This window comes from Phyllopteryx taeniolatus, chromosome 15 (genome assembly GCF_024500385.1).
Source record: "Phyllopteryx taeniolatus isolate TA_2022b chromosome 15, UOR_Ptae_1.2, whole genome shotgun sequence".
NCBI lineage: Eukaryota > Metazoa > Chordata > Actinopteri > Syngnathiformes > Syngnathidae > Phyllopteryx > Phyllopteryx taeniolatus.
In genome coordinates, this window is record NC_084516.1 from 9291429 (window position 1) to 9312776 (window position 21348).

At 39.3% G+C, this 21348-nt stretch overlaps 3 protein-coding genes across 7 annotated transcripts in view; 1 reads left to right on the forward strand and 2 right to left on the reverse strand.

Annotated features, from left to right (window-relative positions):
• Window positions 1–704: 704 nt before the first annotated feature.
• On the reverse strand, window positions 705–14456 carry slc26a1 (solute carrier family 26 member 1). 2 transcript variants are annotated; one of them, XM_061799646.1, is made up of 8 exons: window positions 14337–14456; window positions 6426–6909; window positions 6134–6334; window positions 5636–5882; window positions 5316–5547; window positions 4549–4732; window positions 4170–4457; window positions 705–3630 (listed from the first exon to the last, which is right to left on the reverse strand). In XM_061799646.1, exons 2-8 carry the CDS (start codon window positions 6834–6836, stop codon window positions 3055–3057), a joined length of 2139 nt encoding a protein of 712 aa, XP_061655630.1. In that variant the 5' UTR covers window positions 6837–6909; window positions 14337–14456; the 3' UTR covers window positions 705–3054. The 2 variants fall into 2 exon arrangements, with proteins under 2 accessions (XP_061655630.1, XP_061655629.1); XM_061799645.1 differs by lacking the exon at window positions 14337–14456 and adding an exon at window positions 12494–12641.
• Window positions 13808–20017, forward strand: LOC133490084 (uncharacterized). 2 transcript variants are annotated; one of them, XM_061799669.1, is made up of 3 exons: window positions 13808–14632; window positions 14723–14787; window positions 19958–20017. In XM_061799669.1, exons 1-3 carry the CDS (start codon window positions 14118–14120, stop codon window positions 19972–19974), a joined length of 597 nt encoding a protein of 198 aa, XP_061655653.1. In that variant the 5' UTR covers window positions 13808–14117; the 3' UTR covers window positions 19975–20017. The 2 variants fall into 2 exon arrangements, with proteins under 2 accessions (XP_061655653.1, XP_061655652.1); XM_061799668.1 differs by lacking the exon at window positions 19958–20017 and adding an exon at window positions 15211–15433.
• Window positions 20018–20300: 283 nt separating this feature from the next.
• The window catches only part of si:dkey-247m21.3 (5-hydroxytryptamine receptor 4), a 37313-nt gene continuing 36265 nt past the window's right edge, over window positions 20301–21348 (reverse strand). For all 3 annotated transcript variants that reach the window (XM_061799658.1, XM_061799660.1, XM_061799659.1), the window contains one exon: window positions 20301–20667. In XM_061799658.1, the coding sequence (XP_061655642.1) occupies window positions 20574–20667 (94 nt within the window). In that variant the 3' untranslated portion in view covers window positions 20301–20573. The remainder of the gene's footprint in view (window positions 20668–21348) is intronic.

Here is a 21348-nt window from a genome sequence, read left to right on the forward strand (position 1 = left end):
AATTCGGCGTCTCAAGAAATTGGAATATTACATAAGAAACATTCCAAAATCATTTAAAACAGAAATTAAGTAGGAATTGTCCCTATGAAACAGAATATCCTGTGTTTAATGAATCTATACAACATATGAGTTTCACTTTTTGAATTGAATTACAGTACTGAAATAAACATTTCCAGGACATTCCAGTTTATTGAGATAAATACATACAGTACATATACTGTGTAAATAGTCAACTTATTTCAAAGGTTGGTTTCAAATTCAACATCATGTTGTCACGGTTGATTTCAGGGTTGTATTGGAATTATGCATAATAACATTTTTAAAAAATATTTTATTTCCATAATGATGACGCCAAATGTGTTCCTGCTAGTTCTGAGTAATGCTATATGCTAAAAGTGTTTTGATTCATTGCCTGGATGCCTTAGGTTACATTTTGTTGTGGTTCAATGTTGAAATATTTAGTTTTTTTAAATTTGGAAAAACAATATAGTTATCCACTTTTTCAGATTAAAAATAAAAATACCTATTTCACATCACATTACAGTTTTAACTAATTTCAGTGTTTTTTTTTTCAATTCTAAATAAAGTTCTTCCACCTCCCACTTAATGTTGGCAATAATTGCAGTTTTGTACCAGAATTATGTGTAATATTAGCATTAGAAATGTTTTCCAGAAATACAACATAAATGAGCTCTCAGTCCAAGTTTGTTTACAATGGTTCGTTTATGTTAGAGCAATATTGTAATAAATACATTGTCGCTAGAAGAAAGTCATAGATGACAATCCTGTAACATTTTGGCATGGTTCACTGAAAAGTACTTTTCTCTCAATTTTTTTAAATCCATAAACACAAGGCCGTGTTGTTTCTTTGGAGAAAAAAACAAAAATAAATAAAAATAAACAAAACCTGGCGGCACGGTGGGCGACTGGTTAGAGCGTCTGCCTCACAGTTCTGAGGACCTGGGTTCAATCCCCGGCCCTGCCTGTGTGGAGTTTGCATGTTCTCCCCGTGCCTGCGTGGGTTTTCTCCGGGCACTCCGGTTTCCTCCCACATCCCCAAAACATGCATGGTAGGTTAATTGACAACTCTAAATTGCCCGTAGGTGTGCATGTGAGTGTGAATGTTTTTTTTGTTTGTATGTGCCCTGCGATTGGCTGGCAACCAGTTCAGGGTGTACCCCGCTCCTGCCCGATGATAGCTGGGATAGGCTCCAGCACGCCCGCGACCCTAGTGAGGAGAAGCGGCTCAGAAAATGGATCAATGGATGGAAGATGCAAAAAAAATCATGACATTTAACTTAGCTAAGCCAATAATTGTAATTGCTCAGAAAACTGACAGATAAGAAAGATTTCTCAAAGGCTCAATAGATGGACCTGCACTTGTTCCTTCAAATTTTATGAACCTTGCCGGGCAAAGCAGGGAATAGTTGCATTGCATTAATAGTTGTCTTTTGGAGATTTTTGGGATGGATGGATAAACAAAACCTGGACAAAAAGTGCCAATTTGCCATTTGAAATATTTTGTCATGATCACATTCACATTGTCAACACAACTGTTTCACCCAAAAAAAATTGAGTTTATCTCAAGTATTGAACATTAAGGCTGTGGTTGCACATGAATGTTAAACACCATTCCAAAAATGAATGTTCAAAAACATACTATTAACAGTTTTATAAATTCATAGAAAAACAGTTGACAATAAAACTAAAAAACAAACAAAAAAAAAAAGTTAGTTCTTAACATCAAAGGCTGAACTTTCACTTGTCTATTATGACGTGAAAATATGCAAAGACAAATCAACATTCATTAGGATTGATTAGGATTAGATTGGACAAACCATTGAGACAGTAGTATTCAAACAAAGATGTAGCATCAACTGTTATCTATGAAGGTGTACAGTTTGGTGTTGATCTAAATTATGTCTTTTTGGCTTTGGGGAAGTGGCGTAGCGCTCGGTGAAAAATCATCGGGGTGCAAAATTTCAAAAGAATAAAAGAAATATAGAAGTGTTAGTTAAATAGGTAGTAATCATACTTGTTAAAAATATATTTTAGGCTCCTACACAACATTCTTGTTGTGGACTTCGATGTACCTCTGCCATATGTTGACATAATGTGACAAACATGGCATATTTGTACCAGTCTACAAAATAAAAAAATGAAAAAAGAAGTGTGAGTTGTGGTGGCCCAGAAGGGTCAAAAAGTATATTAGCGAAGTGCTCCACTGTAAAAGTGGAACTTCAAAATAAGACATTAATAACATTACATTTGCTTGATAGTGAATAATGACCCAACAGGTTTATTTTGCTTTGATCTTGGTCATTGTTTTTGTACCTCCTCATACAGATTCTTGACTTGAGTTGTGTGATTTGATAAACGTCATAGGAATAAGCGTTATTTCAGCCTGTATCACAACAATTCGTTTACAGCTATATTTTGATTGACATTCAGAACGCGCCTGCTTCAGCTGGACCAAGTGCGAGTGACAAGTATGGTGGTCTAAAGGGGTCAAAAAAGTGTTTTGGGAAAATGCGCCAACCTAAAAGTGGAACGTACGGGAACAATGTGATCATTAAATAAAATCAGTACTGACTGATGAACTGAGTTTTGCTTTGATTTTGTTTTTTTTTCCTATTTTAAATTATTCAAATGCACAAACAGTTGTGTGATGGGTACCGTCCATGGGTTAAGGGGTACAAATACTCTGAGCACTGACAACCCATGTGATACTACTGCCTTGGTGCAGGTCTGCTGTGCTCTATGGAGTTCAATTTTAATGGGACTTTTGGTTGTGCTCTTTGACGACAAATCTTCCCTCACAGCAATATCAAAGCTGCCCACATGTACTACACTGTTCACCCGCAAATTTGCAATTTCACCTATTTGCACATTTTATTGGAAACTATCCTCCGTTATTGGCTGAAAATTTCACCTATTCGAGCTTGTGCCGAGATTCGAACCCAAGAACTCTCGACTCTGTGGCAGATGTGCTAAACACTGCCCGCCATGCTGCCACGAGCCTACATATTTTCCCCATTTCGTTCGTCTTTTGTTCTACAAGTCTGAGTCTTCTAAGCCCTTGTCCGTCTGCCGAATGTTTGTCTGCAGGACGGCATGGTGGACTGTGTGGAACAGCATGTTGCTCATGTCTTTGCCACCCTTCCCAAAAAACTGTCCCTTCTGCAAGGTATCAATGAGCGTGATGTTACAGCAGGCGAGCACCACTCTCACGCCTATCTCCTCAAACTCTGTGAGCAGCCCTTTAAAGGCAGCCATGCCAGTGGAGTCTATGAAGGGGATGGCAGAGCAGTCCAAAATTATGGCATGGAAGTCCAGTTCTCTTTGAACAAGTGCCACAACGACATCTCCATTGTTGGTGTCTCCATTTGCCTGGGTCTGTGTCATGGACATCTTTTTGGCCTTCTTCCCTGCCTTTTTCCTCCTGGTCATCTCCAAGAAAGGTGTCACCCCGACAGCTTTGTAGAGGGCTTTCAGGAAGGTGTCCTTGTTGGCGTAGTAGAGAGGAGCCTGGAAGCGGAAGACTCGCACTCGGGTTGGCGGGACCAGGTTTTGGTATTCCTCCACATCCTCATAAAGATCAGAGTCGTTCGCCCGGCCCAGAAGAGAGACCTGATTTTTGACATGGGAATAGCTGAGGTTTTGAGATTGACTTTCAATCTTTCACTCATTGGTAATCTGTAAAATTGCATAGATTGGCAAGAATAGGGTGCCGTATGAGTCTATTTTTGTCCGTAAAGGTAACTATCATACATAATACTGTACTGGACAGAAAGATAGATGTTTGTACCCGTTTCAAGTCTTTATAGTCTAGGTACAAATATGTTCCCAAGCTCTACGGTTAATTCTTAAAGGCACAAAACAGAATAGCGGCCTCTCTTCAATGTGTTTTAACGACTTGTTTTGCGTCACAAAAGACTGATACCGTTCATATTTCGGGCCTGCCTTTAACTAAGGAGATAAATATTTGAGTTTCCACACCAACACTCGGGCTAGAGCTGTCCTATCTGCCATATGAGTGAACTGATGAAGCATGCTCCGATGAGAGGCAAAACGTCTTCTAAGACAACCAGTTGCGATCGATTCAATGCCCTCAGAAGGAAGCAAATGGACAGAAAATTGCTCTATGCAGTTCCATCGCTATCACTCACCTTAGGGTTCTGGGTCTTATAGATGATGCAGATCATAGAGAAGGTGATGCCAATCAGGAGGCCGAGCTCGACGCTTATCAGAGCCGTGGCCGACATAGTGACCAGCCAAACCACGGCGTCGTTGCGGCTGGCTCGCCACTTAGCGGGGAGGTCCTTGAACTTCCTGAGTGCCCCGCGAAGGCTGACAATGATGATACAGGCAAGGACGCACTTCTGGAGAGCGTGGAAGAAAGGCGCGAAGAAGAGCAAGACGAGCAGGATGACCAAAGCGCTGATCAGACTTGATACCTGATGGAAGGGCACAGAAACACACTCAGGACTGCTACTTTCCACGAAAACTATAGTCTTCTGATGTGCTTTTCTTAGGTATGGACTTTACCTGTGTTTCACAGCCCGTTGAGTCCTTCACCATAGTTTTTGCCAAAGCTGCACTTGTGGTGAAGCAATGGAAGAAGGACGGGATGATGTTACAGCAGCCGATGGCGAACATCTCTTGGTTGGGACGAACTGTGTAGCCATTTTTCTTGGCAAACATCTCGGACAGTGACACGGTGAAGGCAAAGCTAGAAATGAAAATACATTTTTGTTGACCAATCACTATTTAAAAAATAAAAATAAAAAATAAATCTATACAAACATACACCCTCATCGTACAAAGATGTTTTGTCATTTTTTATTATAAAATGATTGCAATTTCAGCATGTCATTGCTGTTCATAAGTGTACCTGACTAAAAAGTCTTTCTGATTCTTCACAGCATGTCTACCTAACTAACTAAACAATTATGGGATAACACTTCAATTCTTGTTCATAATTGTGGCTTTTCACTTTTCTTTATTGTCATTATAGTTAGATTTGAAAATGCATTTATGTGTTATCATTTTAATACATTGTTAAACAATATGCAACCCACCACCAAGAACGAATGTGATGAATAATAGTAGGAACACACAGACAATGAATAGCTCTCCAATGCATTACCATTATAATATTAGATTTCATCATGAATTTGACATTTAGTGCAAATAAATGCCAATTCTGCTGCCTGTGAGACAGTAAGCCAGCTGCTATATTGCTTTTTAACAACCCATACGAAGAGATGCTGCTCCCTCCAAGCAAAGACAGCATTAACTTGTTTAAAAATTACCTGATGAGAGCAAGAGGAACGGCGTCCAGTGCTACTCTTGGCATCAGACTAAAGCTGGGCACTTGAGGAGGCATAAAGCCAGTGGGGATGTGTCCTGAAACACTGGTGCTGTAATGATGGTTGAGATTGCCAAAATGACTGGCCAGTGTTGCTCCAGCAACTACGACCAGCTCAGTGGGCAGAGGGATCTTTAAACGATTTTTGTAGCGTTCCTGGATCTCCTTCCCTGCCACTATAGAGACCCCGAAAACCCCCCAAATTAAAATGGCCTTATTGCACGTTATTCCGTGATGATCCAGAGAGTTCTGGTCCATATTTACCTAACACTGTGATACAGATAGCACTAGTGATGAGGTCACACACGTTGGTCTTGTGAATGTTGGCGAAGATGTTGAACCAGGTTACAACAACAGTGCCGTAGCCCCGATGGCGCGGGATCTTCAGACCCAAGAGGTATTTGGCTTGGACGGTCAGGATAGTAAACGAGGCCCCTGTGGCAAAACCATCCAACATGGGAGCCGAAAGGTACACAGAGACGAAGCCCAGTCGAAACACGGCCATCATAACCTGTGTAGGGAATTGCGAGACCTGCTTTATACTTCCATAAATAAAAGACTGCATTGTACATAGATGTGGGAAAATGAAGTAAATAACAGTATCGCTATGCCTTCTGTTCCAATATTATACTTTACTTTGTCATCCATCCATCCAGTTTCTATGCCGCCTATCATCATTTGGGTTGCGATTGAACTGGAGCACATTCAATCTTGCGATCTGTGATATGTTTAGGCTAGGAAACTTGAAAGTTGTTTCTTTACCTGGTAGGTACCGGCCAGGAACGTAAGAGCAGCAGCAATGCTAATAGCGTAACACTCCTTCCCACACTGCACACCCAATATCTCCACACAATGAGTTTGACTGGCTGTGAGGTTGATGCTGAATGAACCGTTGAACTCTGGAGGACCAGAAGAGTCCTCGTTGAGGTCAAATCCAGCGAGGAACACTTCTCTGTTGACCACCTGCAAAAAAGCGGAGGGTGTTACTAATAGGTCAGCAGGTTGAAAAAGTCCAGGACCAGTGTGACACACCTCATATGTAGCTGTAGCTTACCTGTCCAACCATGAGGCTCATCAGGCTAAAGATGCCAACAGAAACATGTCTGGATGTCCCCATGAGGAAGTAGATGATGTTAGCATAAAATGACGTGTATAATCCATAGATGGGCTCTACTCCAGCCAGCAGGCAGTAGGCGATGGCTTGCGGTACCAATATGATTCCCACGATCAAGCCAGACATGGCGTCCCCCCACACGTACTCTCGCAGGTTGTACCTGGGCAGCCAGTGCAGCACAGGGAAGAGGCCAGACAAGGTGGAACGTACTCGGGGCACAGAGCAGCTCACGCTCTGCTTCAGCTTGGACTTGAGGATCGTAACTGTGTGCTGCGGAGGACGAGCCCTCCGCTCCAACAGAGACGGTGGATGAGCTGGTGGGCATTTTTTGAGCTTGCCGAACTCCTCCATGGCCTCAAATGGGGAGAGTGCGCGGCAGATGAAGAGAAGGGTGGAGTTGATGGCTGGGTGGTCAGCTGTGCTCCTTGGAGATCATCAATTAGGAATAAACCAGGGAGAAAGGGACAAAGACAGTGAATATCAAATGTTATGGCAGTGGAGCTACTTAATCACTCTACTCACAAATGACACCAATTCTCTTTTTTTTTCACCTATTGCGGCCGAGTCTGGAACGTATCCCTGGCAATAAACAGGTGTTCAGTGTGTAGGAAATAAGATGAGCAGAGTAATACAACCCCAATTCCAATGAAGTTGGGACGTTGTGTTAAACATAAATAAAAACAGAATACAGTAATTTGCAAATCATGTTCAACCTATATTTAATTAAATACACTACAAAGACAAGATATTTCATGTTCAAACTGATAAACTTTATTGTTTTAAGGAAATAATCATTAACTTAGAATTTTATGGCTGCAACACATTCTAAAAAACCTGGGACAGGGTCAAAGTTTACCACTGTGTTACATCACCTTTTCTTTTAACAACATTCAATAAATGTTTGGGAACTGAGGACACTAATTGTTGAAGCTTTGTAGGTGGAATTATTTCCCATTCTTGCTTGATGTACAGCTTCAGCTGTTCAACAGTCCGGAATCTCCGTTGTCATATTTTACGCTTCATAATGCGCCACACATTTTCAATGGGAGACAGGTCTGAACTGCAGGCAGGCCAGTCTAGCACCCGCACTCTTTTACTACGAAGCCACGCTGTTGTAACACGTGCAGAATGTGGTTTGGAATTGTCTTTCTGAAATAAGCAGAGGCGTCCATGAAAAAGACATTGCTTGGATGGCAGCATATGTTTCTCCAAAACCTGTATGTACGTTTCAGCATTAATGGTGCCTTCACAGATGTGTAAGTTACCCATACCATTGGCACAAACACAGCCCCATACCATCACAGATGCTGTCTTTTGAACTTTGTGTCCATAACACTCCAGATGGGTCTTTTCCTATTTGGCCCGGAGGACACGACGTCCACAATTTCCAAAAACAATTTGAAATGTGGACTCGTCGGACACAGAACCCCGGCCCCGCCTGTTTAGAGTTTGCATGTTCTCCCCGTGCCTGCGTGGGTTTTCTCCGGGCAACTCCGGTTTCCTCCCACATTCCAAAAACATGCATGCTAGGTTAATTGACGACTCTAAATTGCCCGTAGGTGTGAATGTGAGTGCGACTGGTTGTTTGTTTGTATGTGCCCTGCGATTGGCTGGCAACCAGTTTAGGGTGTACCCCGCCTCCTCCCCCTTGATAGCTGGGATAGGCTCCAGCACGCCCGCGACCCTAGTGAGGAGAAGCGGCTCAGAAAATGGATGGATGGATAGTTTTCTGAAGTGTTCTTGAGCCCATGTGGTGATATCCTTTCCACATTACACCGATGTCGGTTTCTGATGCAGTGCCGCCTGAGGGATCGAAGGTCACGGGCATTCAATGTTGGTTTTCGGCCTTGCCGCTTACGTGCAGTGATTTCTCCAGATTCTCTGAACCTTTTGATGATATTATAGACCGTACATGATGAAATCCACAAATTCCTTGCAATTGTACGTTGAGGAACATTGTCCTTAAACTGTTTGACTATTTTCTCACACACTTGTTCACAAAGAGGTGAACCTCGCCCCATCTTTGCTTGTGAATGACTGAGCAATTCAGGGAAGCTCCTTTTATACCCAATCATGGCACCCACCTGTTCCCAATTAGCCTGTTCACCTGAGAGATGTTCCAAACAGGTGTTTGATGAGCATTCCTCAACTTTCTCAGTCTTTTTTGCCACCTGTCTCAGCTTTTTTGGAACGTGTTGCAGCCATAAAATTCCAAGTTAATGATTATTTGCTAAAAAAATTCAGTTTGAACATTAAATATCTTTGTAGTGTATTAAATTAAATATAGGTTGAACATGATTTGCAAATCATTGTATTCTGTATGTATTATTTATGTTTAACACAACGTCCCAACTTCATTGGAATTGGGGTTGTATTACTCTGCTCAACTTATTTCCTACACAGTGAACCCCTGTTTATTGCCAGGGATACGTTCCAGACTCGGCCGCAATAGGTGAAAATCCACAATATTAAGAAACCGTACAGTATACGTAAATGTATTATTATTATTATTTTTTTTTTTCAAACTTCAGAATTGTAAAGCACCCGTGTACTGGCTTGATAGACACTCAGCTGAAAGGTTTTCAGTGACAATTTATTGCAACATTAAGGGGGAGTGCCCAAGGTAAAAATTCACTTGTGATAAGATAAAGCAATTTGCGAACCATACCCTATAGTACAAACCATATTGTGTCTATTTTAGTTTTTGTTTAATCCTCATCCTGTCTGCTGCTTCTCTGAGTGTCCACCAGAATTTAACTGACTACAATAACAAGAAAGACAAGTTTAGTCCAAATTGTTTGCATTTCAATTTACTCTCTATAACTACAACTAAACACATTAAAGACTCTTGTCTCTAGCAATGATTATGCTTACACCAATGTACTGGCTTAATTTTGAACCATATTGGCACAAACCAGTGGTAATTATTGAAAAAAAATGTAAAAACTTTGTCACTCAAAGTCAAATCACTGCATACTCCAATACATTTTTTTTTTGCATCCTTTGCTTTTTATGGATCTGGTGAAAAGCACTCATAAAACTTGCTTTAGTAGCCTATGTGGTCATGTGGTGTTTATATCCTGGTCTGATATGTGACATAATGTGCATTGTAAAAGTAGTGTCAGAGAAAGCAACAAAATAAAGCATGAGCAACATCAACCATGCAAAAAATCTTTTTGCTACCTTGGGGTCAAAATAAATCTTAAAGGCTGAAGAAAACAGCATGAGTCATGTGGTACAAAGTTCACTCTACTTTGTTGGCTCTAATTGGAATATAATTTATGGATATATTGTCATGTCACTTCATATCTTACTGACTAGTTACCCTTAGAAACACCTGACAGTTTTACCTGTCAATTATTAATGGTTTGCTATAACTTAGCTTATGAAACAATTGCGCCTTAAAATGTTGATTTGTATGGTTAATATTAAAGAATTTTAGAATATCTCAAACTTTAATTTGAAATTGATCACATATAATGAATGCCAATTATCCCCTTATCTGCCATATTATTAGTTTAAAGTCACACTCTCACTGTGATTGTAGTTTTCCCTGTTGTCGAACTGCATTGCATTTATGTCTCAAAAGTGTTCTCTGTCAATTGGCTGTCTCTTGCCATACTAGAGCGGCTCCAACTACCGGAGACAAATTCCTTGTGTTTTTTGGACATACTTGGCAAATAAAGATGATTCTGATTCTGATTGTGATTGTGATTCTGATTCTGATCATACTGGCGGAAGGTGTTTCTTATATTATGGCTACCTTGTTTGGCTACGTGAGATTTGTAAAATACAGCTGTTGTTCAATTGTACCTAATAGCATTTTTGCAATGATACCTCTTTTCTGCAAGCTATAGTTCATTTGGTAAGATCAGAAAATATATAGTATTTTATGTGACAGAAGAGTCTCTGCTAGGATGAAGGGCAAAGTTTATAAAACAGTGGTGAGGCCAGCCATGATGTATGGATTAGAGACAGTGGCACTGAAGAGAAAACAGAAAGCAGAGCTGGAGGTGGCGGAAATGAAGATGTTGAGGTTCGCTCTCGGAGTGACCAGGTTGGATAAAATTAGAAATGAGCTCATCAGAGGGACAGCCAAGGTTCGATGTTTTGGAGACAAAGTTAGAGAGAGCAGACTTCAATGGTTTGGACACGTCCAGAGGAGAGAGAGTGAGTATATTTGTAGAAGGATGACGAGGATGGAGCTGCCAGGCAAGAGAGCAAGAGGAAGACCAAAGAGAAGGTTGATGGATGTCGTGAGGGAAGACTCTCATGGAAAAGGATGACGCGCTGTGGCGACCCCTAACGGGACAAGCCGAAAGGAAAAGAAGAAGAAGAAGAAAATATATAGTATTATTAACTTTAAAGACAGAAAATGTAACTGCATACATGTTCGCCATGCATTGTTTGTCACATAGTTTCCACAAAGTTTGTTAGTTTCAGGAGCAAACCATGAAACCATGTGACACTAGCTGTAAAACAATATTTGTCATCCATTATCATCCTCATCTCAACAGGATCATGCGGTGTGTTTCAGAACTCTTAATGGCCGATAACCCACTGAGGTAGTCAGTAATAAACTACTAGCATCTGTATTTCTCAGTTGGTATTAACACCCATTAATGATGTTACTGCATATATGTGACAATTGTGAAAATTCAGCAGTTCCTTTACACGGTTACTTATGTTCTCTCACATCTTACAACAGCACTAAAAGAAGGCAACTGGACCATGAAAAGAAAGCATTACTGTCTTGCTCTGAAGCCATCTTGACTTTATATGGAAAAAAGCAATAGGACACAAATTATGAGACTATTTCGCTTTGTGATCTGACACAAGCAAGGTTAAAAACATCTCCCACAGAGCCAGGGGACAAAGCTCCATCGACAAACTTAGAGTTTCCAGCCAAACTTGGGCTTTCTTACTCAGTGCAAAAAGCACCTGATAAATGGCTGAGCATGGGAGGAAACACCCTGATGATCCTTTGTAAGCAGCAGTTAGATTGATCACCATGTCACACACTAAAACAATGGCCTAACTTTGTTCTTTGTCTGTCTCAAATCAATGTGTACAGCTTTTCATCATGTGGTATAAAGCAACCGAGTAGTGCTAAGAACTTGTATGCAAGTTTCCTTTGTGGAGCGAGCTTAATTTAGATATATACAGTATACACACCGATTATTGGTAATCAAAGATGAAAATAACTGATATTTGGAGCCGATATTCATTAGCAGTAAAAGGCAAAATATTGGCATCAAATGTTTGAACAATACAAACTTTGTTTAAATGCCTTTACGCATACAAATGCAAGGAGTTCTCATGGTCATCAGCATCTCTCAGAAAGTTAACTGGAAATTTAATAAACAGATAAATAGTTGTCTGAAGTTTGCCCAGTTTTAAATTGATCTCTTATTGTAAAAAAAATAAAAATAAAAAAAACCTGATATGCATCAGAATACCAAATATCGGTGTCGATAATCAGCCCGGCCAATAATCAGTCTATCCCTAATATTATATCTTATGACGTTTTAAGTCTAAAAGAGAAGACATCAAAATAACATTTTGTTAAATGTTTAGCAATTTACATGAAGGTAATTTTTGTTTTCCACCGGAATAATAATGTTTTTTATCCAAAATTCGATAAATAATTCAGAAGATGGAACACATAAATAATGAAGAATGCACATGCACATGCACTGCAAAATATGTCCGTAATATGAAATACTGTAGCAAGCAATCATTTGGGGAAAACTTTGGTACCACTTAACAATATGTCTCCCTTGCTGTAATAATAACATCATAAAGTGTCTGTAAATAATTATTAAACAGTTATAAATTACAATGTGAAACATTTTTCTTTTTTTACAAAATGTTTTGACAAGTGCATGCAATTTGTTTTTAACAATGCTTTATAACATGTTAATAAAACATTTATAAACCATTAATAACATTTAAATAATGCGGTACTGCAAAAGGCCATTAAATTACCCCCACACACTTGTACTCACCTGGTGAAGTTGAACCACAACACAGTCTGATGTGACGTCTAAGTCGTCCGTGTTGACTGTGTGAGTGCGATTGCTCTCGATAGTGAATAAAGAGCAGCCCTCTGAGCAAACATTTTCAACTGGGTTGTCTGTTTACAGTGGGTGGGGCTTCATTTGCATCAAGTATTACATTTGTACATGAGGTTAACCTGAGTCAATTTTTGACCAAACTGCGGTGTTTATCTGGCGGCCTGTTTGCGCCTCACATAGACACATTGATTACATGCAGGTTAACGTGTTTGACCTAAGCTGCAACCAGTCAGCACGTTAACAAACGAATCTAATGCCATCAACAATACATTTGTTTTTTTACACAATTGAAGATATCAGTCAGATATCTTTAATTGATTTACGCCAAACATTTCAAATCATTCTGCCAAGTGTTGGTCTATTAATTGCCTTATATTAGTGTAAAATGATCCTCATTATGACATATTGTATATTGTTTATCTTTATGTACCAGCCAGCCAGATCATTAGGACTACTTGCCCAGCATTGTTGCCTTTACCGTGGTGATATTGTTCTGTTTTGAGGTATTACAGTATTTGAACAATACATTCATTATTATACTGCATGATAATGAGCGCTGCATCTAATATTTTAGTTACCTCAATTCGGAAGAACTCTCAATGGTCATAATGCTGTGACTGGTCGGCGAATATATTATACAGTATCATCTTTTTTGAGGGACCATGTAGTAATTTGGAGACGGCGTGATTTTTCAGGAATGTGTTTGTAATTTGAAAAATTATCTTACATGGATTTGAAAGCCATGATTGTGTCTGACCTTCTAAAAATCTTTTTTTTTTTTTTTTGCAATATTTTTATGGAGAGTAACAAAAGTGAGGGCATCTGTGGTAATAAAAAAATGCACTTGAGAGTTACAGTTTATAGTTTCCCTGAAACAATCAGTCACATTACAAATGGTACAACCTCAGTGCAATTCACTTCAGAGGCTCTATGCACAGAACAGGACACAACACTGAAGTACTATAAATGATGACAATTGACTTTTGGAGCGCTTAATCCAAATATTTAGACATTAATGACTACATTTGCTAATAATAACTTCATTTATAGAGCACCTTTAAAAAAAAAAGGTTCACAAAGTGCTTTGACAGACAGAGTGGAAGACAGTACATACCTAACATCGCTATCGTATATCATAAAGATAAAGTCAGACTTTTACTGAGAGCTTCTGTTTTTTTTTTTTTTTTTTTTTTTTTTGTCAAACTGGAGCAGTGTCAAAGTTTGCGCGCATGCGTTCGTGTGTGTGTATTCTTTAAATACATTCTATGTTACAATGAAAGGCGTTATTGTCAGTGTTTCAGCTAATCTTGTCATCCCTTTCCTCACAACAGTCTTGGTGAAGATATTTATCATGAACACTCATCAGCCCTATCATTATGTCCATCTTCCCAACCTAATAATATTTCTTTCACAGGGGATGTATTACAGCTTTTTAAGGCGATGATGATGCGATCTGATGTTGGTCAGAGGGAGGAGATGTTCCAGCCTGAATGCATATGAATGACACTCACATATATAAATTGATTAAGTTTCTGTGGAACATCATCTATTTTGCATGTGGGTGAAATTGAGGACACGTCCTCCCACTGACAAACAGCCACAAGATGTTAGGATCATCTTGTCACATTGTTTAAACCATTACTGTACAACAACAATTACAAAACACTTGTCTCATCTCCTGGGAGACGATCAGTGGACTGTCTCTTTAAATCCTTCTGCATCCATGTGTACAAGCTCCATCAGCCAATATGATGTCACAAGAGGGAAGACTCACCATGAGAGGAGGCGAAGCTTGGATGGCACGTGGAGGGCATTCCATCTCCTCCACCGGCGTTATTGCATCCAGCATCTTTTAAGCTGCTGCCCACTGGCTTCTTCCTGCTTCCGACTGCAAAGCATGATGGGAGCTGTCAGCCACCCCCTGCAATTTGCCGTCTGGAGCAGAGCGAGAGGGGGAGGGGAGAGAAGAGGAGGAGGAAGAGGAGGAGGTGGATGGGCGGCAGAAGTTGATGGTTGCCATGGTGATGCATACTCAAGTGAACATATTGCTACATTTGTTGACATCAGTTGGTAAGAAATGTGATGCATTTTTTTTAAAAAAACGCATCCTTTTTAAAGCCTTAGTTGCTGTGTTATGTGTTTGCCGCTTATCCTGTTCAGGGTTGCGGGGAACTGGAGCCTATCCCAGCTGAATTCGGGCCAAAGGTGGAGAACACCCTGGACTGGTCAGTCGCAGGACACATACAGTATAGATCAGTCATTCTTAAAGTGTGGTACTTTAGTGGTACACAGGATCCCCTAAGTACAGTTCAGTCCTATTTAACTTTTTGGTACAATACATTTGCATTTAATCTTTAAGAACTGTTTGTTTTAAAACTTGTATTTAGGTGCATTTTTTAAAATGTATCTTCTATGTGCAATTCATGTCAATCAAATCATGATCTAATTGACCACCCCCACCCCCACCCCACCCCCCCGCCCCATTATCCTATATAATCTGCATAATATTGAATTGGCTACTACCAGTCACAAATATTTTCTCATGCTATTAAATACCTCTGCTTAATTTTTAATGAACACCTAGGCCCAGTACGCTGCAGTGTTTTAATGTTAGCGTTACATGTATGTTTTTGAAATATGGGAGAAAGCTGGAGTAGCCGAAGAAAACCCAAGCAAACATGGAGAAAACGGAAATGGAAATGCCACGCAGGAAGGTCAGGATTCGAACCCAAAACCACAGAGGTGCTAACTTGTCCATTGTGCAGCATCTGTGCGGATGTTAAACAACAATTTCACCTGCAATTAATGAGTAAGCTAATAAGATTTTGGAAAATTTACTTATAATTTGGTTGTATACATATATTTGGCTATCCGGCTGCTCACCCTATCAATTGTGGAATTAAACAAACAAGTAAATCTTTTGTTATCTGCCTTGTTGAAAAAATGTGGTTCAGCATAACATAACTTAATCATTGCCCCCATACCAACCCATACCATAACAAAGACACCTGGAAAATGTTTTGCGAATTAAAATTGGATCTCCTTGTAAGAATCATTTTTGATGGTCCGGGAGCATGAGTCTCAAAGTTTTCATGAGCCCCTCCAGATTTTCAGGTCTGATTGAAATTCAGGTGATTCCCACATCGACTTTTTTTTTTCTTTCTTTTTTTTTAAATACTATCTGACATGTAGCGTCGTCCAACTGGGGAAACGATTCAGAAGTGTCAAACATGATCTGCTTAAGCAGAAGGAAGCAAATATTGGTTCAAATATTGACTCTTCAAAGAGAGACAAGCTTATTCCACGTATGCTTGACACGTTTAAGGACCCTCGCAATCCCACAGTTATGCCCCGATGACCCTAAAAGTTCCACCAGTTAAGCTCCTCAACTATTGCAACACCGTCCCGGACAATTCCTACTTATTAACAGCCTAGCTTGAGAGCCAGCGCATTAATGTTTTAGTATTAACTGTGACAAAGGTAGAATCATGTTCACAAAGAAAACAGCTGTCATCTGATGTGTGTATGTGTGTGTGTGTGTGTGTGTGTGGCGGTGTGGGGGGTGAGTCGCTTTAATCATCTTGGTAACTGCATTAGTAGTGGAAGGTCAAAAAAGCATTTTGCTGACTCAGCAGAACACAGTGCAAATGACGAGAAAACCGGCGCCAATCAGCAAGAATGGAAAATATAGTGAATCCGCAACATATTCGCAGTTCAGCTTCATGAATTCATATTTCCTCCGCTATTCGCTGAAAAACTCACCTATTTGCTGTTTTTCTGCTCAGGCCGGAGCAATAGAATAAGAAATATAATGCAATATTATCACCATCTTTTGGCATTCTATTGCCAAGGAACTATGGTCTTTTGGGAAAATCTAACCCCTCAATTATTAATCCTAATTATCATGTTGTCTCATATTAACATGGTAAATTATTGTTTTGTAGCATAATGGTAATTTACTCGCGATTCATCACTTCTTCTCCATTATTGTTTTCTTTTCTTTGGCTTCTGTACTCTCGAGCGTCTTTGCGAAGAGTTTGTCGATGGCCTGGCCGTAAAGGATTGTGGGTAACATCCTTTTGTAATGGATGGTCAGGAGTAACCTATGCTTTCCTAAGCATTTTTAGAATTCGAGCAACCTTGCATCCATGTCATCTTGCTCGGATAGAAAACAAAAGGAAAGTTGCTCAGCAAAAAGATAATTTTTAAGAGGCTTTATGTTGAAGTGAGTTGAGGAGCTTCATTTAGAAATAAGTAGTGATTTACTCCCATCCGGCGGCATCTATAAACAATTGGGTGGGAGGGGCATCAATTGTTGCGTAATCTCTAACGCTGCACTATGTGAAACAAGTACACAGAAGTCATCCAACACTATTTGCTTTCATTATAGAAAATTCCAAGATTTAATAAAAATCTCAAATGTTCCATGGGAATTAAGTCCAATTTGTGGGAAATTCTGTGACTGTGGGTTGTGTGTGTCAGTGTGCCACATCCTCACAGTGTAGTGCAATCTTTCCCAACCTGATGAAGCCAAGACGGTTCGAATGTGGGCTGTGGACTTCCTGTGTAGATTTTGCATTGCAGTTTGTCTTCCTGTGCTTTTCTGGGTTTTCTCCAGGTACTCCGGCTTACTCTCACTTTCCCAAAACGTACTTCACGTTATTTGGAGACTCTAAATTCTTTTTAAGTGTGGCTGTGAGTAGGCCTGTCACAATAAAAACTTTAGATACATTTTCCCCCAAACTATCCCAATCCAAACAATACTATTGTATTTTTTTTTATTTTTTTAACCTGTCCTGTTCAGCTACATGGAGAAGCATGCAGAAGAAGCAAGCAATTTAGCTCCCTAGCCCGTCAGCTAATTGAAAAGACACAAACAGTATATGTCATGTTCAGAAACAAAAACGAAAAAAAAAAAAATGGACCGCTGGTGACTGTCTGACACTGACATCTAGTGATAAGAAGCGATAAAGCACTTTGGAAAATAAGCAGTTTTTTTGTCTTAGTTTCCTAGGCAAAACCAAGCAAAGGTTGTATTGTAAAACAGTACAAAAAACATAAGAAGACCTGCTGTATCAATTGTCTATCAATAGTCTAGTACTATTATGTTGTACTTGCTTTCTTACTTTTTCAAAAGAAATCCATTTTATGAGGCATAATTTAACCTCTTGCAAGGTACTTTCCTCTCAGTCTTATTGCTTTGATGGTGAGTGGGACCTCTGAGCTCCACATGAAAGAAGATCATTCAGAAAATCCTTTGGACTTTATTCACAAAACAGTCGCAATCCTACAGCAAATTGCTTTCCACAGACACCTCTTTTCAAGGAAAACTGATTATGAAAAATATGCAAACAGACACACACACACACACACATACACACACGTACACACACACAAGCGCGGGTCTAGAGTGAGGATGCACTTTTAGTAACGTAAGTGACCTTAAAATCATTTCTTTTGACAGGAAGCACAGCATTTTGGGAGGCTTCACAAAATAACAAATTTCTCCACTGTTTGATTAATGATAGACTCAGTGCCAATCACTGATTGTTGATTGTAGCGTCGCTGTCACTAAATAGACTGCCTGATGATGCCGCTTGTTGTAAAATGTCTCAGGCTGACACAGAACAATATATTCCTCCTTTGAAGACACATTTTAATTTGTTATTGTTGTTTAAAAGAGAGGTGCGATGGCTAAAACACAAAGGACATAAACCTGTCCAGAACTTGATGTCAGAGATTGTCGATGTGGGCAAAAACAGTGAATTTACTTCAATATTTTACAAATTGTCAGTTTATTTTTCACCTCCACCACAAGCAATAGACGGCGAACGATGCAGACAAGACATTTGTCTGCCATTTGTAGTAGCCTACATTACTCTATTGTTTCCACTCATGTAGGGAAAGGTAGAGTAGAGTATATGACAAAATACATAAGAAGAGAGGATGGGGAACCTAATATACAAAGTTACTGTGAACAACCAAAACAGAATGAGGCCCATAAAAAGTGGTTTTCAAAACGTGTCCTTACAAAGATTACAAGAATGGCAATAACTTGGTTGCAGTCCTCCACCAAGCCTTTGCCTTTTTTTTCATATGCCTGAATTATAACACTTATATACATGTGTCTTCCATAGACAAATATAAGAAAATGTAAACAAAAGTGAAAAGGCTCTGCAACTTGATCAGGAGGAAGACCAACACAATCAATTCTTCACTCCTCCAAGTTTGGCTAAAATCTGTTGTTTTTATGTAACCTTTCAAAAACAAATAAACACGTGTGTGTGTATATACATATATATATATATATACGTATATATATATATGTATATATATATATATATATATATACATATATACGTATATATGTATATATATATATATATATATATATTATCGTACTATTATTATTTAGCTGCTCAAGAGGGGGAGGTCATGATATTAAAACCAGCTTTTTGATACAGTTTGAATGCAAACTACAAGCAATAAACAATGTTACATTAATACCTCTGTGACATTATCAGATATTTTTTTAACTTTTTTTTATTTGCATTGGCTCTCATTAGATTCTGGAAGTTTACTTAATGTTTTGCCTATCTGCCCTCTAGTGGTACAAAGTAAGACAATGCACCTCTAAAATGGAGTTCAGCAAGTTACATTAACATTAGCAACACAAAGGTAAATATGTGCTTGTAATAAAGTATTGGAAATTTTGTAAATATTAAATGCTTCACCTTTATTGAACCTCTTAAGCCAAACTGTCATTGCATAATGGGACCCACTTAAATGTGAAGGCGCAAGAAAATGACGCATAAGTTCCATCCATCCATCTATCCATCCCTTTTCCTCTGCATAAGTTCCGTATCAGCTCATAATTCATCCATCCATCCATCCATCAAGCACCTATAGACTTCCTCTAAATTGTTCATAGGTGTGAACGTGAATGTTTATTTGTCTACATGTGCTCTGTGATTGGCTGGTGACTAGTCCAAGACGTAACCTGTCTCTCATTCAAAATCCGCTGGGATAAACTCCAGCTCATCCGCAAGCCTAATGAGGACAAGTGATGTAGAAAATGGATGCACGGCTGTTCATAGGAAATCGCTTGTGCTATACTTCAGTTACTGTATTTAAATCACATTCTGGCCTCCAATACTAGATGCCAAAAATCAAATAAATGTAAATAAAATGTATAGTAACAAAATAATTTAGGTAAAATTCGCCTGTTGTATAGTCCGAATAAGATAATGTAATGAATGAATGGGGGGAAAAATGACATTTATGACATATGATAGGCGGGATATAATGAAATTTTGCTTAAATTGTCAGCGCAGTCAAGAAAAATGTAAGCACTTTTATTATGCATCTTATTTTAAGATCCATTTCTTTTTGCAGGTGGTGCCTTTTCCTGATGCATGAGGGACGCTTCTGCTTTCAAAATAAACACAAATAAACATGAACTTATTATCTAGTCATAAATATTTTCACGACATAAGAAATAAAAACAATAGAAAATGACCTGTTGCAGTATAATAAACCAAACACTGCCTTACTGGAGTAAGTTAAAGAGCAACATTATTGTATTTATACAGGAAATGATCCAGGTTAATTAATGTTGTGCGTGTTGATGCGTTTATGTTGAGAGTCAATCTGAAAAAGTGGAAATAACTTCCATACTTCCAACAAGGAGCTTGGTGGCATCATTTGAGGCCAATTAAAAACACTAAATGATGATGAATGAAGCAGAGACTGAGCTTTAATTCAATTGGACCCACAGTTGGCTCTTATTATGAAAATTATATAAAAACAATGAAGCACCTTGCAGCCTTTACATCCTGTCGTCCAGATGTTGCTTTAATAACTGGAATGTCCACCAGCGTACATGAGCTCATTAAATATCCAGGTATGATGTCATCCCTGACCACTACGGTACAATTAGATCAGTTGACAGCAGTTGATGTCACAGAGGAAACTCGGCATCGCAGCAAGCCTTCAACTGGAGAAGTCTTCCTCATAGAGGTCCAAGGGAGTCCTGGGACTCCTGCTCGTTGGACAGTATGGTTCTTCGGTTGTCACAGTAGCTTCGATTTGGCAAGAAGGACAATCTGAAAAAGACACACAAATATATTTGCTTTTCAATTAGTATGTGCTAGAGGGATGGCTTTGATTTGAGGAAATACCGTAACATCGTTTCCCATCTTAGAACAAAAGTTTACGTTCTTCAATCCCGGTGATTAAGCGATAATACACTAGATTGACGGCATGCACACAGCCCAAGCGAGGAAAAGAAAAACAGAAATGTTCTTCAACTTGGGCTCCTCTTTTTTCCCCCTCTGTGTTTTCTGTACGAGAAGTGTGTTTGCTGTCCAAACAACGCCTCGTCTCTGTCCTCCTCGCAACAAGTGGAGACCTCCAGCAGTACAAGCTTTGGAGGATTTAGTGTCCGACAATACGACGCCCTGCTAGTTTCACAACCCAAATCATGGAAATGGGAAGCTTGATTACAGATCAACAAGGAATGAGTAAGGCCAGAGCTCTCCTCACCACACATGCCAACAAGTGTCTTCAGGAATATTTCTATAGGATGCTTTAGACATGTAAGCAATAAAGCCTCTTAACCTCATGCAGATGAGTCAAACACAATTTAGCACGTCGGTTGCAGCATTTAGGTCGATTCAATATTCATTTATGAGCTCATTTGACAAGAACAGAGCTCATAAATAAAACATAGCAGTGACTGTACCCCAATGGTGCCAAAATACTGGACAAAAATCACATATTTAGGG

Excerpts from the sequence above, each read along its gene's own strand:
- LOC133490084 (XM_061799668.1), top strand. The coding sequence starts at position 14,118 with ATGTGGGTGAAATTGAGGACACGTCCTCCCACTGACAAACAGCCACAA. Across the intron at positions 14,633-14,722 it reads ACATTTGTTGACATCAGTTG|GGTTGCGGGGAACTGGAGCC; the intron begins GTAAGAAATGTG and ends TATCCTGTTCAG. Across the intron at positions 14,788-15,210 it reads GTGGAGAACACCCTGGACTG|CTGGAGTAGCCGAAGAAAAC; the intron begins GTCAGTCGCAGG and ends TATGGGAGAAAG.
- slc26a1 (XM_061799646.1), bottom strand. The coding sequence starts at position 6,836 with ATGGAGGAGTTCGGCAAGCTCAAAAAATGCCCACCAGCTCATCCACCG. Across the intron at positions 4,458-4,548 it reads CAACGGGCTGTGAAACACAG|GTATCAAGTCTGATCAGCGC; the intron begins GTAAAGTCCATA and ends CCCTTCCATCAG. Across the intron at positions 3,631-4,169 it reads ATAAGACCCAGAACCCTAAG|GTCTCTCTTCTGGGCCGGGC; the intron begins GTGAGTGATAGC and ends GTCAAAAATCAG.